This window comes from Hypanus sabinus, chromosome 25, assembly GCF_030144855.1.
Source record: "Hypanus sabinus isolate sHypSab1 chromosome 25, sHypSab1.hap1, whole genome shotgun sequence".
In the NCBI taxonomy this organism is placed as follows: Eukaryota; Metazoa; Chordata; class Chondrichthyes; order Myliobatiformes; family Dasyatidae; genus Hypanus; species Hypanus sabinus.
Genome location: NC_082730.1, coordinates 17701884 through 17722722, shown reverse-complemented (window position 1 = coordinate 17722722; position 20839 = coordinate 17701884). Strand labels below are relative to the sequence as shown.

The following is a 20839-nucleotide window of genomic DNA, read 5'->3' as shown; positions in this document are numbered from 1 at the left end:
AAGTTGCATGTAGCATGTAAATATTGTACTCTACTCTGATAAGCAAACTTGTCCAAAAATTCCTTTTCAATCATCAGTAATTCTGAATGCATATTCCTTGTTGGATTTATCAAAATAAAATTGTGCTCCCTCTGTTCACTTTACACCTTCAGACAGTGACTCTGTTTCTCTTGTTATTTTTCTTTGCCCTGATTGTTGATATCTAATTGACATCCTGGATATGTATAATCTTTATGCCAAGACTTGTATTCGCTTAAAAGAAATTAAGTAAAAGTTGAATCATTTCAAGGGGCTGTTCATACTTTGCGCGTTACCAAGTTAGCTCCTGTCATTTATATTAGCTCTTGGAGCAATCACATATCCTCACTTAGTTCCTTCTGACCAAGTCTTTTTCATGTGCCCTTCAACTTCTATTGTCTTGCACTCATGGTATTTACTATAGCCAACCGACATGTCCTTTGGGATTGATGAGGAAATCTGAGCTCCTGGGTGACAGGCACACAGGAAGATCCATTAAGGTAGCACCATATGTTAGAGTTGGACCCAAATTGCTAGCAATAACAGTACAATTTACTGATTCACCATGCTACCATTCACACTGAAAATTTAAAAAAAAACAAAAGTAGGAAGTCCTCAGCAGGTGCAACAGCATCTGCAGAGGATCAGAAGTCAGCATTTCAATTTGTAGGTCTCTCTAGCGCTAAGGCAGAGTTTAACACCTGAAACATTGATTGACATCTGTTTCTTACAAGAAACTTCCTTGTTTTGGATTTTGTGTGCACTGCAAAATGTTTTTGTTGCTATAAAAAATGGGCTTGTGGTTTTATGCTGCACTATATTGATCAATATATCGAATTATGTTGTTCTGATGTTGGTGATCCAGTAGATTTTTGTAATGGTCAATAGATCCTGATTTGTAATCACGAGCCAACATTGCAGTATTATCAAGCGTTCAAATATTTAAATAGCAGCTTTCAGAGCTTTCTTCATTGTGGAAAAAAAACAAGATTGAATCATACCTATTGAGTGAAATATCACAAGATTTGAAAACCTTTAAAGAGAAAATAGGCATGGATCACTAATGCTGGGTTCAAAAGCTTGATTGTTTTAAGTGAATTTAGTAAAGTGTGTATACGTATTAGCTCTTAATTTTAACAGTTAATAACGATGGAGGAGTTGGGTGTAGAAATGGACAAATGCACCCTAGAGGATAATAAGGGTCAAATAAGAGATCTTAGAGCCTCCCCAGATCTAGGCTTGTTCAAATCTTGGACCGGCCTAAGTATTTAGTGAAGAGAATGAATTTCAGCTTCTTGGAGGTAGCTTTATAAATTGAGACAGTGAACTGTTTTGGAAACTTGGAAACAGAGTAAAAGATGAGTTATTGAGTTCTAAAATGTCAGAATTTGTACTGTCATAATATAAGCTGTGAAGTAGGTTCAGCCCCCTGCATAGTGAGAGCAAAAGTGCCAGGCTAGTATAAAACTCATCAAGATGGTGGCTAACTATGGAACAAAAATTTCAGTATAGCTGGATAAAGTTTGATGTTTTAGTATAAACATGTTTTTGTGTAAAGGACTGAATGAGAGAGGGCAAAGTTTTGAGGAAACCCAGAATTAAGGAAAAATATCAGAATATTCCCTGTCAATCAGCATCCCTTCTGTGACCATGTCTATCCTTTTTGTAGTGAGCTCTTAAGCCCTTCAGTTCAGCTCAAATTTTATAAATTGTGTTGACAATGTGTCAGTTTAATTTTCTTGAATATGTTGCATAAACATTATTGATGTGAATTCTTTACAAAGACTTGTTAATCTCTTCCATGTTTTCCCCCTCCACAGAAACACCAGCAGCAGAGTGAAGAAATAATGGGTCAGGTGATCAGGGTGGCTTAAGTCTCTGCCTTGAGCTGTATTGAAACAAGAAATTAAAATTGACAGTCACTCCTCAGTCCACTATTCCTACATTGACTGCCTCATCTGCCTTCCTGAAACAAATGGAGTTTTTACACATGGACAAAACATGCCAATAGAGAAAGGACCTTGAATAACTTTGTAGGCCAAATGGAGGAAACCAATTTTAAAACTGTTTTCAATTTTGATGGTATGTAGTCTTCAGGATAGAGAAGGGGAAACTGATGATACTTCAAAGTTGTGGAGTACATCCTGTAAGTTCATAAGTTAATGAAGGACTCTGTGGAGAGGGGAAGAAGATATTATGGAATGTGTGGATTTAAGGTATCCTCTAGTGGCTGAATGGAGTGAGTTTTGTTAATCCATATGGTATGTTATTATGAAAACTACATGATTTTGTATTTTTTCCAGTGTTAATTAAGAGATTATGTGTTTTTTTTAAAAAGGAAACTTCATTCTGTGTACATGATGCAAATACTTGGTAAAATGTAGCAAAATAACACTGCTCCCTGAGACATTGGGCCATTTTGGAAAATTAACAAGTTTATTTGTCAGAAAATGCAAGTTTGGTGCAATCCATTGTTTTAAATATGTTTGTAATGTACCAAGTTTTGAAATGTGGCAATGTGTTATGGACATGTAAATGTAGCATAGGAGCTAACACTGAGTCATGCAGAACTAGGTAGCCTCAACATAGGCACAATTATACATTCAGCAAAGAGAATCCACAGATGGTGGTGTAGTGGCATTAGCACCTGGCTTAGAGGCAAGTGGCAAGTTTAAATCCAGCTGGCCCCTTGCACGCTTTCCATCCGTGCTGGGTTGAGCAGTGAGCTAGCAACTCAGCCTCAAAAAAAAGTCAAATGCTGTAGAAACAGCAAAAATGCTGCCTGATGTGCCACAGGGCATGAAAAAGTAACAACAAAGAGAATCCAGAGTATTTACCTACAGTTCTTCTTCCTGCCTAATGTCTAACGTTGAGCAAAGGATGGCTACCTGTTTTTGTTGCAAGAGTGAAACTGCAGTAGGCTACCGCCAATGAACTGGCACTTCTGTAGAAGTTGTGCTCTGAGAGGAAGGAAAGATGAGATGTATCCTTAAATTCAAAATTAACTTAATAAAGCTGAATTGCCTTGGCCATGATTATACCTGCTACTATTATAGAACAGGTTCCACTTTGACATACCAGTTACATCCCAACATTTAGAGATAAAAAGATAGTGTGCTGTCTCCTTAAAGCTATTGCAAGTTGATTTAAGGTATATTGAGGGGTCAGAGTTCAAGAATTGCCTTACAAGAAACCATTGTTTGTATTTGACCAGGTGGTACTTGAGGACAGCAGAGCATCAACATGGAACCTTTAGCCTGAGGTTTTATTTAGTTTAAAAAACAACAGAAATCAATTTTCAGATCCTTAAAGCAATACATTCCAAAACATGCAGGAATATTCTAAACAGCCAGATATTGCCATTTTACCCTTGCATCATTTAACTTTACAGTGACTGGGAAATACTGAAACTCAGTCTTAAGGGCTTTGTATATCAGGTAGAACATTTTAATTGTTGCTGATACTTTAAAGGTCATGCAGGTTATAAATATTTCAACCAATGCATTTAAATGAGCGGAACTTGTTTTTGTATATAGGTTACAGATTTATAATTTTATATACAGCATTTGGTTTGTAAGCATGAATTTCAATTTAGCTGTAGGAAAAGAGTACTGTGTACGTGTTTCAGCTAATAAAACTATGCCATTTTAGTAATTTAAAGCTTTTTTAAAAATATATAATTCTTGCTGGACTGTTTGCAATTTGAACCAAGAATTTTCTATTGCCACAGTTAGTTTAAGCAATTTAAAAATAAATGTCTTTATTTTCAGCTTTATCTTCAAATTCCTCTCCCATGCCCATAAATTTCTATGCCCTATATTTTTGAAGACAGCTGTTTCTGATAGTTATAGATTTGACAGTTCAATCTAGCTGGATACCATCTTTGTTTTGGAAAAATGTCACCTTGGACTTAAATTTTACTCATCATCCTTGAATGGAGTTGTTTCTTTGCCCATTTCAAAAAAAACTGGACAAACTGCATTAGTTTATATATACAGTGTTTGATGGATACCATACTATTAAGTCCATTATCCAATTATATTTAAATAACTAGCTGTGATGGGTTAAATTTAAAATGCATTTGTTTATGTGTTTGGCTTCTGAATCCCAGCAAATTAACCACAATTTCACCATTCACCAGGTTTTCTACCAACTTGTGCAATGTTATCCACCTCAATTATTAATGAACCAATTGTTCATTATGTAATACTACATTTGGAATTCATTGTAGGTTCAAGATGTGGGTTCTATAAAGAGCAAACTAGGTTCAAGGATAGAAGACAAGAGATTCTGTGGATGCAATAGAGACAGCTGCATATGTTGCCATCCAGTGGGATGAGTTGAAGAGCAACATTGCGGCAAAAATAAAAGGGTGGTGAATACAGGACAGAAGATATTACATTTGAAAGCATGTAGTATATGAAATTAGGTAGATAATCTTATAGCACAGTTAGAGATAGGCAGGTATAATTTTGCATGAGTTGCGGCTAAAAGATTATAGTCCGGAGCTTTAACATCCAAGGATGCATGTTGTTTCGAAAGTACAAGCAGGTAGGCAGAGGGAGTGGGTTGGCTGACTTTAAAAAAAAATAAATCTTAAGGAAGAGATGACATAGGATCAGAAGGTACAATATTATTGTGGCTAGAGTTAAGAAACAGTTTTTCTTAAAAAAAAAAGACCCTGATGGGAGTTATATACAAGCCTCCAAACAGTAGCCAGGATATGGGCTGCAAATTACAATGGGAAATAGAAAAGGCATGTCAAAGGGGCAATGTTACAATGAGAATAAAAGAATCAATCGGGTTTAATATCACCAGCATATGTCATGAAGTTTTAACTTTACAGCAACAGTAGAATAAAAAACATTAAATAAAAAAGCAAGTATATCTATTAAAGTAAGTAGTGCAAAGAAAAACAAAGTAGTGAGGTAGTGTTCATGGGTTCAATGTCCCATTAGAAATCAAATGGCAGAGGGGAAGAAGCTGCTCCTGAATTGCTGAGTGCACCTCCAGACTTCTGTACCTCCTTCCCGACAGTAACATTGAGAAGAGGGCATACCCTGCGTGGTGAAGGGTCCTTAATGATGGGTGCTGCCTTCCTGAGGCACTGTTCCTTGAAGATGTTTTGAATATTACAAAGGCTAGTACCCATGATAGAGCTTTCTGCAACTTACTTCAATCTTGTACAGTAGCCCCTCCCACCCACATTCCAGATAGTGATGCAGCCTTTCAGAATGTTTTCCACAGTACATTTGTAAGTTTGAGTATTTCAGCTGACAAAGCCCAAATCTAATGAAATATAGCTGCTGTCTTGCCTCCTTTATAGCTGCATCAATGTTGTGTCCAAGTTATATCCTGGGAGATCTTGACACCCAGGAACTTGAATTTGCTCACTCTCCACTTCTGATCCCTCAATGAAAATTGATGAGTTCCCTTGTCATACCCTTTCTGAATTCCACAATCAGCTTTTTGTTTTTTGCTGATATTGAATGCAGGTTGTTGCTGCGACACCACTCGACTAACTTGCTCCTGTACGCTCTTTCATCCCCATCTGAAATCCTACCAACAATGATTGTATCATCAGATTTATAGATGGCATTTGTGCTATGCCTAGCCACAGTCATGGATGTAGAGAGAGTAGAGCAGTGGCCAAGTACACATCCCTGTGGTGCAACAGTGTTGATTGTCAGCCATTTGGAGACACTATTTCAAGTCCACACAGATTGTAGTCTTCCAGTTAGGAAGCTGGGCATCCATTTGCAGAGGAGATACAGAGGCCTAGGTTCTGTAGTTTTTTTGATCAGGACTGTAGGAATGGTGTTAACTGTTGAACTATAGTCAATAAACAGCATTCTGATAGGTATTTGCATTGTCCAGGTGATCCAAGGCACCATGGAGAACCTTTGAGATCATGTCTGCTGTAGACTTATTGTGGCAATAGGCAAATTACAGTGGGTCCAGGACCTTCCTGAGACAGGTGAAAGTAGATATTAGATCACTGGGAAAATGATGCTGAAGAGGTAGTAATGGAGACAAGGAAATGGCAGATGAACTGATAAGTATTTTGTATCAGTCATCACTGTGGAAGACTCTAGAAGTATGCCAGAAGCTCAAGTGAATCCAGTTGCTATTACTACAGAGAAGTACTTGGGAAACTGAAAGATCTGAAGATACCTGGACCAGATGGACTACACCCCAGCATTTTGAATAGGCTAGCTCAAGAGATGTTGGAGGCATTAGTAATGATCTTTCAGGAATCACTAGATTCTGGAATGGTTCCAGATGACTAGAAAACTGCAAGGAAGGGAGGTAAAAAAAAATGAAATTGCAGGCCTGTTAGCCTGACTTAAGTGGTAGGGAAGATGTTGGAGTCTATTTTTAAGGATGAGGTTTTGGGATACTTGGAGGCATGAATTAAAAGAGACCATAGCATGGTTTCCTTTAGGGAAAATCTTACCTGACAGATCTGTTGGAATTCTTCAAGGAAATAACAAGCAGGATAGAAAAGGGAGAATCAGTGGATGTTGTGTACTTGGATTTTCAGAAGGCCTTTGACAGGGTGCCATACATGAGGCTGCTTAGCAAGGAGGCTGAAGGAGGACTTGGATAGATTAGGAGAATGCAAAAAAGTGGCAGATGGAGAAATGTCAGGAAGTATATAGTCATGCATGTTGGTCAAAGGAATAAAAATGTCAACTTTTCTGAACAGAAAAATGAGATGCAAATGAACTTCAGAGTCCTCATACAGGACTCCCTTAAGATTAACTAGCAGGTTGAGCTGGTGGTGAGGAAGGCAACTGCAATGGTAGCATTCATTTTGAGAGCAAGGCTTTATGGTACTGGTGGGCTTCACTTGGGAGTATTGTGAGCAGTTTTGGGCCCCTTATCTATGAAAGGATGTGCTGGACATTGGAGAGGGTCTAGAGAAGTTCATAAGAAAGACTCTAGGAATAAAAGGGCTTTTGTATGAGGAGCAATTGATGCCTCTGGGCCATTACTCAATGGAATTTAAATGAATGAGGTGGAAATATAATTGAAACCTATCGATTATTAAAAGACCCAGATAGAGTCTGAATAGAGAAGCAAACACTTAGAACAGAGGTGGAACTTCTTTAACCAAAAGGTGGCAAATCTGTGTAATTTGTTGCCATAGGTGGCTGTGAAGGTCAGGTCATGGGTATATTCAAGGCAGAGATTGATAGGTTCTTAATTTGTCAGGATGAGAGGTTACAAGGAAAAGGCAAGAGAATGGGGTTGAGAGAGAAATGTATCAGCCATGATGAAATGGCAGAAGAGACTTGATAGAAGAATTAGGCCATTCATCCAATGTCTTATAGTCTAATATGCCCTGGAATAGTACTGAACAGGCATAAGCTCTTCAGCCTATGTCTACACCATGTACAACGGCAAATTAAACTAATCCCTTCCGCCTACACATAATCCTTCATTCGCATGCCTGGCTAAAAGCCTCTTGAACACTACCATCATTTCTACATGGCGTACTGGTTGAGGCAAGTGATCACAGGGCAAGTCATGCTCCCCAAATAGTGCAGTTTTTAAAAAAATGGTACTTAGATTAATTGGTCCATTTAGTATTATTTGCCAAGGTTGACAAGCCCTTACTTTGTTTTGCAATTATACATCTCCAAGATAATTTTTTCTAGACCTTTGTACAAGTATAGAATGCTGAAATCAACTCAGTTAATTGATTTTTAGTTACTCATACCAGAGCTGCAAAGGAATTTACTGCAAAGCACTGAAGCTATTATCTACCATTTGCACAATAAGCTAAGGTGAAATTTAGTCAGACAAAGAAAAACAATCTGGAGTGGGTCAGCAGGTCATCCAGCAAAGAGAAGGAAAGAGACTGATGTCTAGTGTTTACCCTGCATTGGGACAATGTAGAAAGATGAGATGGAAAGCACAGAGGAGTGGCAAAAAATAATTCAGAGACAATTGGGAGACTGAATTGACCAATCAATTGCCTCTGTATAAGATGACAGATAGGTAGTGTCATGTAGGGGAAATGAGAGGGATGCTGTCCAAAGACTCACAAGCAACATTGATGTCGTCTTCATCCATCATTCACCCTTCTTCAGTCCACCAATGGCCTCAGAATCCTTTCTTGCCCCTCCCCTTCTCTTTATGCCAGCCATCCCACTTCTTCACTCTGTACTAATGTAAGGTTTCAACCTGAAACTTTAACAATCATTCCTTAACCCACAGAGTTCCACCAGCAGATCACGTTGTTCCAGATTCCACGATCTGCAGTCGCTTGCGTATCCATTATTCTGAAACTACTATGATTTGAACAGCATCATCATCATTCTTGAACAATGAAGTTACTGTTTTTCCTTTTGGCACATTACAAGTCAAAAGGAGGCAGCAGTGCTGCAACAGTAATGCGTATTTCACTTCCAAAACACGGACAAAATTAGACATGGTAAACTTCAAATGAGTGCCAGGGAGTCAAGAGCTTGGACAGAATACAAAGATATTTCTGCACTATGTCAGAAACACTTGCTTTTTAAAAAAAAAGCACAATTTGCTACTCTAGTTTGAGCAGGAGGTTGGTCATTAAATAGCTAAGTATTAACACAGCCAGCTAAAGAGATGATACATCTGCTAGAAAATGTTTGAGCTGTTGAATAGACAATAGGTGCAGAAGTAGACCATTCAGCCCCGCCATTCTGTGATCATGGTTGATCATTCACTATCAATACCCAGTCCCTGCCTTGTCCCCATATCCTTTGATTCCCCTATCCATCAGATATCTATCTAGCTCCTTCTTGAAAGTATCCAGAGAATTGGCCTCCACCATCTTCCGAGGCAGTGCATTCCACACCTCCACAACTCTCTGGGAGAAGAAGTTTTTCCTCAACTCTGTTTTAAATAACTGACCTCTTATTCTCAATCCATGCCCTCTGGTACTGGAATTAAGGCTGAAAATGCATCATATTATGAAAACAATATCCTCCATTCAGCAAGAAACCTGTGAGTAACAAGCAGAATGAAGGGCAGACAAGTGAAAAATTTAAAAAAGTCCCTTGCATGGAAATCTAACCTATTGTTCTTGAAATTGTTTTGTGTCAAGGCACCAAGCTGTCCTGACAAGGACTTGTTATTTTTGCCAATTATCCAATAACAATTATATACAAGTCATTTAAATTAACCAACTGAAGTTAACTCCATGCACAAGGTGTAACAATGTCTGATCCCCAAGTATTTAAATCACGAATAGAAAACTTTAACCTGTTGTAAACTTTAAACAAACTTTGTCTCTGTCATAGAGCTAGTGGAATGCATTGATATAACTGAATATTCAACCAGAATTTAAAAGCTAGTCCTTTATTTTTTTTTAATGTGACAAAATTGCAGAGAATACTTAGACAAAACATTGGCTTGATAATCTTAAAATAAAAAATATCCGTGGTTATTTTACACTTAGATTTACATTTCAAAGAACATGGTCAAAATTGTAGTTCAAGATAATCAACAGCAGAGAACAGACCTCATTACTGAACAAGTTGGGCCAATAAATACATACAAATATAGAAAGTATAGTACAACTTTGGTTACTATGTCAAGGATAGTTATTTTGATCCTGTGTGCCTTAGCCATAATTCCCAAGAATCACTGTAGTGTGTCCAAAGTATTTTGCAATAATATGAAAAGTGCTTAGTTAGAATCACAAGATATTTTACTGACCTTAAACAATACATAGGCTAGAGAATAGGCCAGCTATTTGGATGTCTACATTATGGAAGATGGGGAAATCTAAACAGAGCTTTCATAATCCTGCTTAGAGTCAATACTGGATATAATGTTATTGTTAATAAGAGTTAATGACATAACTCATAAAACAGTGCAAGATATTTCAACAGAAGCACAAAATTCAAAAACTTAATTGCACTAACTCAAGCCAGACCCTGTCCAAAAGGCCACACAAATAGACTGTGTTATAAAGTGCCACAAGTGCAACTGAAAAAAGCTGTAATGCGTACAGGGCAAGTTGCCATTAGTCATCTAAAAATCTAACACCCATCATGTTTACAAAAACATGCATGTGCTCTGCACAAGTCTCACCAGCTTGTGTTTGGGTGGCTTGTATAAAAGCTGGATGAGCATAATTAATTGAGAAGCACCACATGCAACACAAATCACAGACAACACCTGTAGTGTGCCACCTGCATTGCCTACTGGGGATAATCAGTTGTAGGATTATATCAAATTCAAGTTCCTCACTGTCAGATTACATTATACTAGATGGTAGTCTTCTGGCCTACTCTCTAGATTGAACATCACCGTACTTTAACAAAACACCTTGTGCAGACTGCTCATCTTGTGTTTCTTTCATCATTTGATCCGGTTCCCAAAGTAGCTGTTGCTTTTTCATGAGGTCCTGCAGAAGCACTTTATATTCCTGCCAGTACTTTATTAGTATATAAATAATTTCAGCCAGATAAAGCCATAGATTCTTTGCCATCAGCTCACTGAGAAAGCCGAAGCCTCCAAACCACCACCTCCAAGTCAGCTGTTTAATTCTGTAACTATTTGTTAATTAAAGTCTCATTGTGTCCAGTGCCCCCAGATTTCTGTGATCTCATTCTCTGCTTAGTGGCATGTTTTGGTTTAAGAACAGCAGCCTCCACTGCTTACGGGTTCTGCCTCATCATCAATAATCTGTATACCCCGCCTTGCACTCCCCATCAGCGTGGAATCACTCACTTTCACTGCTTCTTCTGCCTGGGCAACTTGAAGCATCTCTGGAGAAAGAATTAAGAATTCAAAAGCTCTGAAAGCAACTTAGGAAATGGAAAGTTGTTTTATAAAATTATTGTACAGTTCATAATTTCAGAAGTGTTCTAAAATGGTTTACAGCCAAGTCTATGTGCAAAGAGTCCATGCAGCTAGATGTCAAAACATTTAAAAATAAAAGACAGCCTCCAAATTAAGATCTTAAAACAATACAAGTTAATGCAATTCTAAAATTTGACTCCAAGAACTTGACCAAGTCAGTAACAATGGAAAGTAGATAAAGGCAGCAGAATCAAGACAGGCTAGTTCAGATTACCATGCAACACCACGGTAGTGTAGAGGGTAGCACAACATTTCACAGTACCAGCAACCCAGGTTCAATTCCTGCTGCTGCCTGCAAGGAATTTGTACGTTCTCCTCCGTGACTGCTTGGGTTTCCTCCCAAGTCCAAAGACGTGCCAGTCAGTAGGTTAACTGGTCATTGTAATTTGTCCCATGATTAGGCTAGGACTGAAATGGGATTGCTGAGTGGCATGTCTCAAAGGCCTAGTCTATTTCGTATCTCAATAAATAAGATATATTCTCATTATATGAATGCAATCCAACATCTGAACAGTGTACAAGGATAACAAAATGTATTTAAAGAATAGACTTTCCTATGAAATGCATTGGGACATGAGTACTCAGCTATGTAAGCAAATTAGACTGGTGAATTGCTCAAAAAGGCAAATTTTAACCTTCCTCTGGAAAAATGAAAGTGGATAAATTTAAGCAAAAGAGATTGACAAAGCACATCACAGGGAGCAAACTGGAATTCAAATATTTTCAATTTTAGATTACTTGGCTTTGCTTCCATCATGACTGACTGGCCATTTTTGCCTTCAATCCTTCCGTTTCATTTATCTCTATCCTTTCATTTAGATTTCTAGTCTCCCAGGCATGTCCTAATGGACCAGACCACATAATATTAAAAAGTTAGCAGCAGCACATTACATAAGGACTTAACAGCTGCAGCGTTCCACCCTATCAAAGAAATTCCCATTTCCCTCCCCTTCTTCTCTGCTACCCGAACTAACCAGTTTTTTACTTTCCCAGTTCCGATAGATAATAGACAATAGGTGCAGAAGTAGACCATTCGGCCGTTTGAGCCTGCACTGCCATTCTGAGATCATGGCTGATCATCTACCATCAATACCCGGTTCCTGCCTTGTCCCCGTATCCCTTGATTCCCCTATCCATAAGATACCTATCTATCTAGATCTCAGACCCGAGATATTACCATTTCTTTGCATAGATGCTGCCTTACCAACTGACCTTTACCCAGCATTTTTTTTTGTTAGATTACAGGAGCAGTGTTTAGAAAAGACTCACTTTTGCAGATTTCAAGGAAGAGTTCCTCAATGCCTTTGTTCAATTTAGCCGAGGTGTGGAAGTGCTTTGCTCCTACAGATGCTGCGTAGCTGGTGATGGATGAAAGTAGTATTAAATACTTCAGTAGATCCAACTTAATCTATTAAAATCTAATTTAAATTGTTTTAATCTGTTAAAAGCAATTACAAATCCTAAAATTAAATTTTAAAGATGTTAAAAATATATTTGTTAGAATCTAACCTAAAATTTCTATTCTGACAGAGCAGAATTTCTATTCTGAGAACAGTACAATAAATTGGCACAATATTCTGCAAATGCTGAAAATATAGGGTAACAAATACAAAATGCTAGAGGAACTCGGCAGCATCTGTGAAAAGCAAGAAGCAGTCGACTTTTCAGGCCGACACCAAGGGACCTGGCCCACAACGATTGCTTATTCCTTAGATGCTGGCTGACCTGCTGAATTCCTCCAACATTTCGTGTGTTATAATAGATTGACAGTTGCATGATAAATATACACACACACCATTACATTAAAAAAAATTATTCTTGTAACCATCTCAAGGGGTCTAGGTATTGAAGATACAAATGGGTCTTCAACTGGATGCATACAACAAAGATTTTGTGAAGCAACAGAAATAAATGGCATCCATTAAAAGAGATCCACTAGATCACATTGTTTTGAAGAAATTTTGGCTTAACAGTTGGTATTTAAGATTCACGTGTTGCAAGCATGATTTGGTAATTCAGCAGCAAGAACACATCTCAATCTAAAACTAGGTTAACAATTTATTTTAGAATGGAAAGTACAGGAAACAATTCCTATTATTTAAAAAGGGCAATTCAGCTGCTGTGTGCTGATAAGCATCTTTAACTTCTTCGAAGATTTCTACCCATGACAACCTACCCTATAATTTGAACAAAATGCCTTTGCCATGAAAACACATGGGGGACAATAACTTGCCTCACTGGGAAGCATGTGGGGAGAAAAATAAATTCAGTGGCCACTTCATTAGGCATGGGAAATACCTAGTAAAGAGGCCATTGAGTGGATGTTTGTGGTTTTCTGCTGCTATAGTCCATCTACTTCATGGTGCGACATGCGTGTTCAGAAATGCTCTTCTGCACACTACTGTTGTAATGTGTGGTTATTTAAGTTACTGTGGCCTTCCTATAAGCTTGAACCTTCTGACCAGTCTCTTCTGACCTCTCTCACCAACAAAAATGTTCTTTGCCCACAGAACTACCGCTCGCTTGATTTTTTTTTGCTTTTCGCATCATTCTCAGTAAATGCCAGAGCAGGGGTTTCCCAACCCAAGGTCCATGGACCCGTTAATGCAAGGTATTCGACCATGGCATAAAAAAGGTTGGGACACCCCACTCTTAAGACTTTTGTGTTAAAATCTCGGGAGATCAGTAGTTTCTGTGATACTCAAACCACCCTGCCTTGCACCAACAATCATTCCATAGTGAAAGTCACTAAGATCACATTTCTTCCCCGTTCTGATGTTTGGTCAGAACAACTGAACCTCTTGACCATGTCTGCATGTTTTTAAACGCATCGAGTTGCTGTCACAATTGGCTAACTAGATTATTTTGCATTAAGGAGCAGGTGCACCTAATAAATTGACCACTGAATGTAGGTGAGGTATTAGTCTGCAGCAGTCAGCATTAAATTTTCCAACCAGCTCTCAAATAAACATCTTTTTGCAAAGAAATGAATACACTACACAAAACTTAAATATATTTGTAAAATTAAAGCAATAGAAGAAAAAAAATCAAACCATCCTTGGTAAACTCACTTTCTTCTTCTAAAAGGAAACTTATGTGACAGCATTGGCAAGAGCCATGAAGTTAAACTTAATTCTCATCTCATTCAACAATGGGTGGACTGGTGGGAGTCCCATTGAAACCTATTGAATATTGAAAGGCCGAGATAGTGTGGATGTAGAGGAAGCGTTTCCTATAGTGAGGGAGTTTAGGGCCAGAGGGCACAACCTTAGAATACAAGGACATCCTTCAGAACAAAGGTGATGGAGGAATTTCTTCAGTAAGAAATGAAGCTGTAGATTAGTAAGGGTGCCAAAGGTTATGGGACAAAGGCTTTCAGAGGGATAATAAATCTACTTAAATCTGCTCTCATGTCTTAGGGTCTTATAACAGTGTTTTTTTTAAATTAAACACAATACTATGTAGTGCATACCAGGAGGAAATACCCTGGAAACGGCACTGCATTATAGTCTTCATACCATTCTAGCTGTCAACTTTCACTCACATTCCCATATCATACCTAATCTATTGTAGAGCTCCTTAAATTATTGGAGTTCATTCTCCTTAAATCATCCTCCCCGTTCCACAGCCCCTCAGCGCTGTTCACTCTCCCCACCCCATGCACAGCCACTTTACGCTTACACTCTAGATCTCATACCCACACTGGCACAGTCACTACCCTGCTGAGATCCCATATGCCCTGGTACTACCTAGAAGTTCAAAAACTCCTGCAACTAACAGTATATACATACAGTCAATGTATAGTATACAAGCTAACCTTATGCATATACCATCACACTCGTTACTTATACAGTGGGTTATATAGGATTGCTTTTATATTTACATCTGCTGTGTCTTTTTAAATAGTGTTTTTTATGTTGCATTAGATCCAGGGTAACAATCATTTCATTTTCCTTTACCCTTGTGTACCAAAGAGTGACAATGTCATCTCAAAGACCATACTCTATGACAGAACTGTCCCATACACACTCAAACCCATGCTAGTAGATGACTGGCCACTGTTACATTACTGCAGTGTAGGTAAGATTAGCCAAAGAAGAATGGAGCATGTAAGGGAGAATAAAGGCAGTTGAACTATAATGCAAAAATGGAATGGGTATGATGGGATTGCTCCAATAGTAACTAGCATCTACCTAATGGGCCAAATGGCCTCTGTCATAATAAGTTTCTGCTGAGAAGTTACTCATCGGGAAATAGGACAATTAGTTTCAGTTTTCACATACTAGCAAAGCACTGTTCCCATGCACCCTCATCAGAAGGGTCTGTTCAGGATCCAATACTCACGCCTCTGCTTCCTCAATTACCACGTTACGATCTTTTTCCAGGTCAGTTTTATTTCCTACAAGTGCAAAACAAAATCATTAGAGGTGGCACAGCAGTATAGTGGTTAGTCCAGTGATTCTCAAGGCGGCGTTAGGAGAAATAGAAGTTGTCCGGGGGGGGGGAGGCACTTTGGTAAGTGGCACTCTAACTTGAGCACAAGACCTGATTGACCATATCAATGCGCTGCCATTGTCAACGTTCAATCGGCATTTCCAGTTTGTGTTTTTTTTAATTTAGCCCCATTAATGATGAATAAATACACACGGTGCAGTCTTTATGAGCCTGAGGGCAGTGAAGCCTTGAATTCTAATCTTGCTAAGAAACGGAAACTACAGAAAGTGTGTCAATACAATGTTACATACCTGGAGTATGGTTTTATTCTGTTCCCATCAGATTAACACCCCCCATGTGTCTTATTTGTAATAATGTACTGTCTAATGAAGCCATGAAACCATTCAGATTGCAGGAACATTTCCATAAAAAACACCTTGAAAAGGCTACTTATGGCAGTACTTAGTTCCAGAAGATGAAAGGAGCATTTGAAAAGCATTGCACACTTGAGTTGTTTGCCAAGAAAGCTAAAAATGATCTTAATGGTGGTCTCATTGCTTATGACATTTCCAAAATGATAGCAAAGTGCAGAAAATCTCATACAATTGGTGAAAATTTAATAATGCCTGCTGTAACAAAAGTGCTCACCACTGTTCTCAAAATGGATACCAGTATTTTTAAGTCAATTCCTCTGATTAATAACTTTCTAGTTCATCAAATTGACAAAATGAGTGAGGACACTGAGTATCAACTATGCACAGAGCCACAAAAAACAGAATTTGGATGCAACTGGATGAGTCAACTGTGTGAGACAATGAGGCATTGCTAATGGCATATGTAGAGTTTATTTAAAAAATGGAAAAGTTTATGAAGAGATTCTCTTTTGTAAAAAGAGAAAAACAAAAACAGAAAATCCATCTATGATGAGCTCAAAATATATATTGAGGATAAAAGTATTCCTATTAGGAACATGATTTCTTGTGCAACAGATGGAGCACCATACATGACAGGTCACCATGCTGATTCAGTGGCATTCATGGGAAAAGAAAGTCCAAGTCTGTTTGCAATCTGTTGTGCCATTCATCATCAACATCTCACAGCCAAAAACCTCAGCCAATGACTTTTTTTTCCCCCAAAGCATGACTCTTGTAATGTCTCCTATTAACAAATTTAAAGCACATCCATTAACCATATAACCATATAACAATCACAGCACGGAAACAGGCCATCTTGGCCCTCCTAGTCCGTGCCGAACCCTTAATCTCACCTAGTCCCACCTACCCGCACTCAGCCCATAACCCTCCACTCCTTATGTTAAATAGCAGAATATTTCACCAGTCATGCCAACATAACAATGGAGAGTTTGAACGCTTGCTTCTTCGCACTGAAGTGCATTGGCTGTCAAATGGCCGCTATTTAAACCGTTTTTTTTTTGTCTTTTTGATACTGGTTGAATTTTTTGCTCAAAGTCGACAAGAGCTTGGGAAACAAGACGTGGAGATGTGGCATACCTAGCTGATCTGACAAAATGAATGTTCTAAATATGAAACTGCAGGGTGTGAATTTCAGTTTATTCCGGGCAAAAAGTGCAGTGTCCACTTTGATCAGAAAATTGGAAATATATAAGCAAAATGTTGGGAGATTGCCTGCATGGAAAGTTTGGCACTTTCTTTTACAGACGTTGATTTGCAAGAGTACTGCTTACATCTGCAGTCACTGAAGAAGGATTGATTCAAGGATTTGAATGATCTGGAAATTCCTGACTGGGTAATTACCCTATTTCTTTGCAAGATGGAAGTACAAGAAGAGAGCTTGCAAATTATAAAAACGCAGAATGATGAAGCAGCAAAAATGCCAGTTTTTGTGGTGTGTGGCTACACTGTCATACAAAGTTTCCTGGTCTCTGGAGAAGAGCCAAGCTGCTCTTCATTGCATTTCCATCCTCCCATCCTGTTGAAAGAGGCTTCAGTGCAGTGAACCACATACTCATAAAAGACAATCTGCTTGGATGTTGTTACATGTGGGGACTTGAGACATTTGCTGTCACAACTTGAACCAGATGTTTCCGCTCTTGCTAACACCATCAAGCTCAAGGATCTCATTGATATTGAAGCTGCTGTACAGCACACAGGTACTGTGTAAGCTAGGTTTAAAGACAAATAATATTTTAAAGCAATCATTTTTCTCATATTAACATATGGTAGACATTTTTAGACTGTGAAGGTGGCAGAAAGTATATTGTACCTAAGAGGGCTGTTGGCAAGTATGAAAGTGCTGGGAGGTTGGGAAGCAAGGGCTTTGGCAAGTATCGAAATGCCTTGGGCTAAAACAAAAGTTGGGGAACACTGGATTAGTAAAATATTATAATACCAACGACCTGTGTTCACTTCCATCACCATCTGTAAGGAGTTTGTATGTTCTCCTAATAACTACATGGATTTCCTCTGGGTGCTCCAGTTTCCTTCCACATTCCAAAAAGGAATGCAGGTTAGTAGGTTGATTGGACATACGAATTTAATTGGGCAAGGCAGGCTTGTTCACTGGAAGGGCTTGTTACTGAGCTGTATCTCTAAATAAATGAGAGTAATTCTTCCACTAACAACCACACCAAAATTTTTAAACTGTTGAAAGGTTTTAAGTTTTTTTAATATAATTTAAAAGTCAAGGATCAATTCCAAAATTGTTAAAGATCGAATTCAGAACAAAAATAGGTTTTAACTAAAAACCAACTTTGCTTTGGAGTTGAACGTTAAAATTGGAGGGTAGATAGCTCTTCGCAGAGACACTAATTTGTTTAATATTTACAGCATGGCATAGTTCTGGTCCAACTATTCGAAAATGACATTAATTTACAACACCAAATGCATGCACTTGTATGACCAATTCAACCATCACATGAACACTAATTGACAAACCAGCTGATAAGCCATTGCCTCCGAATGCCAGAAGTCTGGATTCAATGCTGACCTCACACCCTGTGTAGAGTTTGCATCTTCACCTTATGACTGCACAGCTTTCTTCCAGGTGCTCCAGTTCCTCCCCAACACTCTCACAGTATCAACCCAAAAATGTGCACATTAACAGGTTAATTGGTCACTATGAACTCTCTTCCCCAGAACAGGGAAGCTCAAAGCAGTCATATAAAGAGTAGAATTTTAGAATAGAAGAGTATTTTAGAATAAAAGAGTAGAATAAAAAATGTATTTATTTATTCTTTCTTTTAAATGGACCCAGTAGATAACATTCTCCCCGCCCTCGCCAAACACAGAGGGTGACAGGTACAAGACCATAAGATACAAGAGTAGAATTAGGCCATTTGGCCCATTGAGTCTGCTCTGCCATTTCATCACAGGTGATCCAAAGTTCCTCTCAGCCCCAATTTCCTGCCTTCTCCCTGTATCCCTTCTTGTCAAGACTAATCAAGAATCTATCAGCCTCTACCTTAAATATACATAAAGTCTTGGCCTCCACAGCTGCCTGTGGCAACAAATTCCACAGATTCATGACTCTTGGGCTAAAAGAAATTCCTCATCTCTATTCTGAGGCTGTATCCTCTGGTCTTAGACTCTCCCATCATAGGAAATATCCCCTCCACATTCACTCTATCAATTCATGTGTCGTACTGACTCTCAAAGCACTCCTGTCAATCCCCAGTCATCTTCTCCCTCCTGCTCACGCCCATTGTTCTCCCTCTAGAGTATCCGGCCATCTATCCACACCAGTGCCACATTACAGCAGCTAATTAACTCAAACAGTATTTCTTTTAAAAGACAAGGACTGTGAAATGTGTTGTTTTATGCCCAAGGATTATTCTTTACCATATGGGATAACCAGGACACCTGGTGGAAACCCTCAGTCTTATTGATAAGATGAGGTTCTGTACCTATTGTAGTATGCAAAGAGGCCATCTCATCAGCAATAACATGATGTTCTGTACTTCCTACCCAATGGTAACAGTGAGAAGAGGGCATCTAATCCGTAATGAGAATCAGATTTAATATCACCAGCATGTTATGACATTTGTTATCTTTGTGGCAGCAGTACAATGTAATACATAATAGAAAAAAAACTGAATTACAGCATGTTAAATAAGTAGTGCAAAAATAGAAATTTAATAGTAGTGGAGGTAGTGATCATGGACTCAATGTCCATTCAGAAATAGGATGGCAGAGGGGAAGAAGCTGCTCCTGAATAGTTGAGTATGCTTCAGGTTTCTGTCCCTCCTTCCTGATGACAGCAATGAAAACAAGGCACGATCTCAGTGATGGGGGTCCTTAATGATGGATGCCGCCTTTTTAAGGCATCACACCTCGAAGATTTCCTGGATACAAAAGGCTAGTGCTCATGGAAATGACTAAGTTTACAATGCTGTGTAGCTTACTTGTATCTTGTGCAGTAGCCCCCACCCCCAACAACCCACCACCACCAGGCAGTGATGCAGCTAGTTAGAATGTTCTCCACAAGTCTTCGGTGACATACCAAATCTCCTCAAACTCCTAATGAAATACGAGAGGTGATTGATAAGTTCATGGCCTAAGGTAGAAGGAGTCAATTTTAGAAAGCCTACCACGTTCATATTTCAACATAGTCCTCTCCTACATTTACACACTTAGTCCAGCGGTCATGGAGCATACAAATCTTGGACCTCCAGAAAGTGTCCACAGCAGGGGTGATTGATAAGTTAGCTCTCGTTACATGCATATGCAGTTCAATTCTTTGAGTGATTATGCAGGAAGTTTGAAGTTAATAACTCATCAGTTAATAATACATCAGGGGTGATTGATAAGTTTGTGGCCTAAGGTAGAAGGAGATGAGTTATTAACTTCAAACTTTCTGCATAATCACTCAAAGTGCTGAACTGCATATGCATGTAACAAGAGCTGTACAACTCATCTCCTTCTACCTTAGGCCACAAACTTATCAATCACCCCTCATATAGTCGCTGTCATGCCTTCTTTGTAATTGTATTGATATGTTGGGTCCATGATAGATCCTCAGAGATGTTGACATCCATGAACTTGAAATTGCTCATTCGTTCCACTCCTGATCCCTCTACAAGGACTAGGGTATGTTCCCCCGTCTTAACTTTTCTGTACCTCCTGTCCAATGGTTGTAGTGAGAAGAGGGCATCTTTCCAAATCCCACAATACATTCCTTCATTACAGTCAGGGCAGGAGATACAGGACTTTGTACCAAACACCACCACATGAACTCTACCAGTCCAACAAAAGCATCTTGCTAGAAAACATCCATACTTAGGGAATTTTTGTCTAACAGACTGGATGGGAGGGAAATGGAGAACTATCTAGAAGTAGGTTCAGGAATAATTGTGTACAATAATATAGAACACAGCTTTAACAGGAGACAAGTGTTGAAAGTTACATACCGACTATACAGAGACAGATTTCACCACCAAGCATCTTCCGTAGCTCTTTCACCCAGTTCTTCACCTGCAGGGTTAGAGAGATATTCAATTCACTTTGGCATGGTTCTACACCAGTAGCTGAAGCCCATACAAGAGTAGGGA

General features: G+C 38.8%; 2 protein-coding genes across 18 annotated transcripts in view; one reads left to right on the top strand and one right to left on the bottom strand.

Annotated features, from left to right (window-relative positions):
- Nucleotides 1-3668, top strand: part of LOC132381062 (nuclear transcription factor Y subunit alpha-like) — a 52628-nt gene extending 48960 nt beyond the window's left edge. For all 6 annotated transcript variants that reach the window (XR_009507907.1, XR_009507910.1, XR_009507908.1 and 3 more), the window contains one exon: nucleotides 1839-3668. Coding sequence is in view for 1 of the 6 variants with exons in the window: in XM_059950229.1 (XP_059806212.1) it covers nucleotides 1839-1892 (54 nt within the window). In the remaining 5 variants the exon portion in view is untranslated. The remainder of the gene's footprint in view (nucleotides 1-1838) is intronic.
- The window catches only part of LOC132381063 (ras-related protein Rab-21-like), a 119301-nt gene that overhangs the window by 80469 nt on the left and 17993 nt on the right, over nucleotides 1-20839 (bottom strand). For 10 of the 12 annotated variants that reach the window (XR_009507911.1, XM_059950231.1, XM_059950230.1 and 7 more), the window contains 4 exons: nucleotides 20699-20762; nucleotides 15223-15277; nucleotides 12148-12236; nucleotides 10747-10784 (listed from right to left, as the gene is read on the bottom strand). Coding sequence is in view for 11 of the 12 variants with exons in the window: in XM_059950231.1 (XP_059806214.1) it covers nucleotides 10747-10784; nucleotides 12148-12236; nucleotides 15223-15277; nucleotides 20699-20762 (246 nt within the window). In the remaining variant the exon portion in view is untranslated. Of the gene's footprint in view, nucleotides 1-9350; nucleotides 10785-12147; nucleotides 12237-15222; nucleotides 15278-20698; nucleotides 20763-20839 lie in introns of those variants that run through there. The other 2 variants (XM_059950233.1, XM_059950241.1) reach the window with 2 other exon arrangements.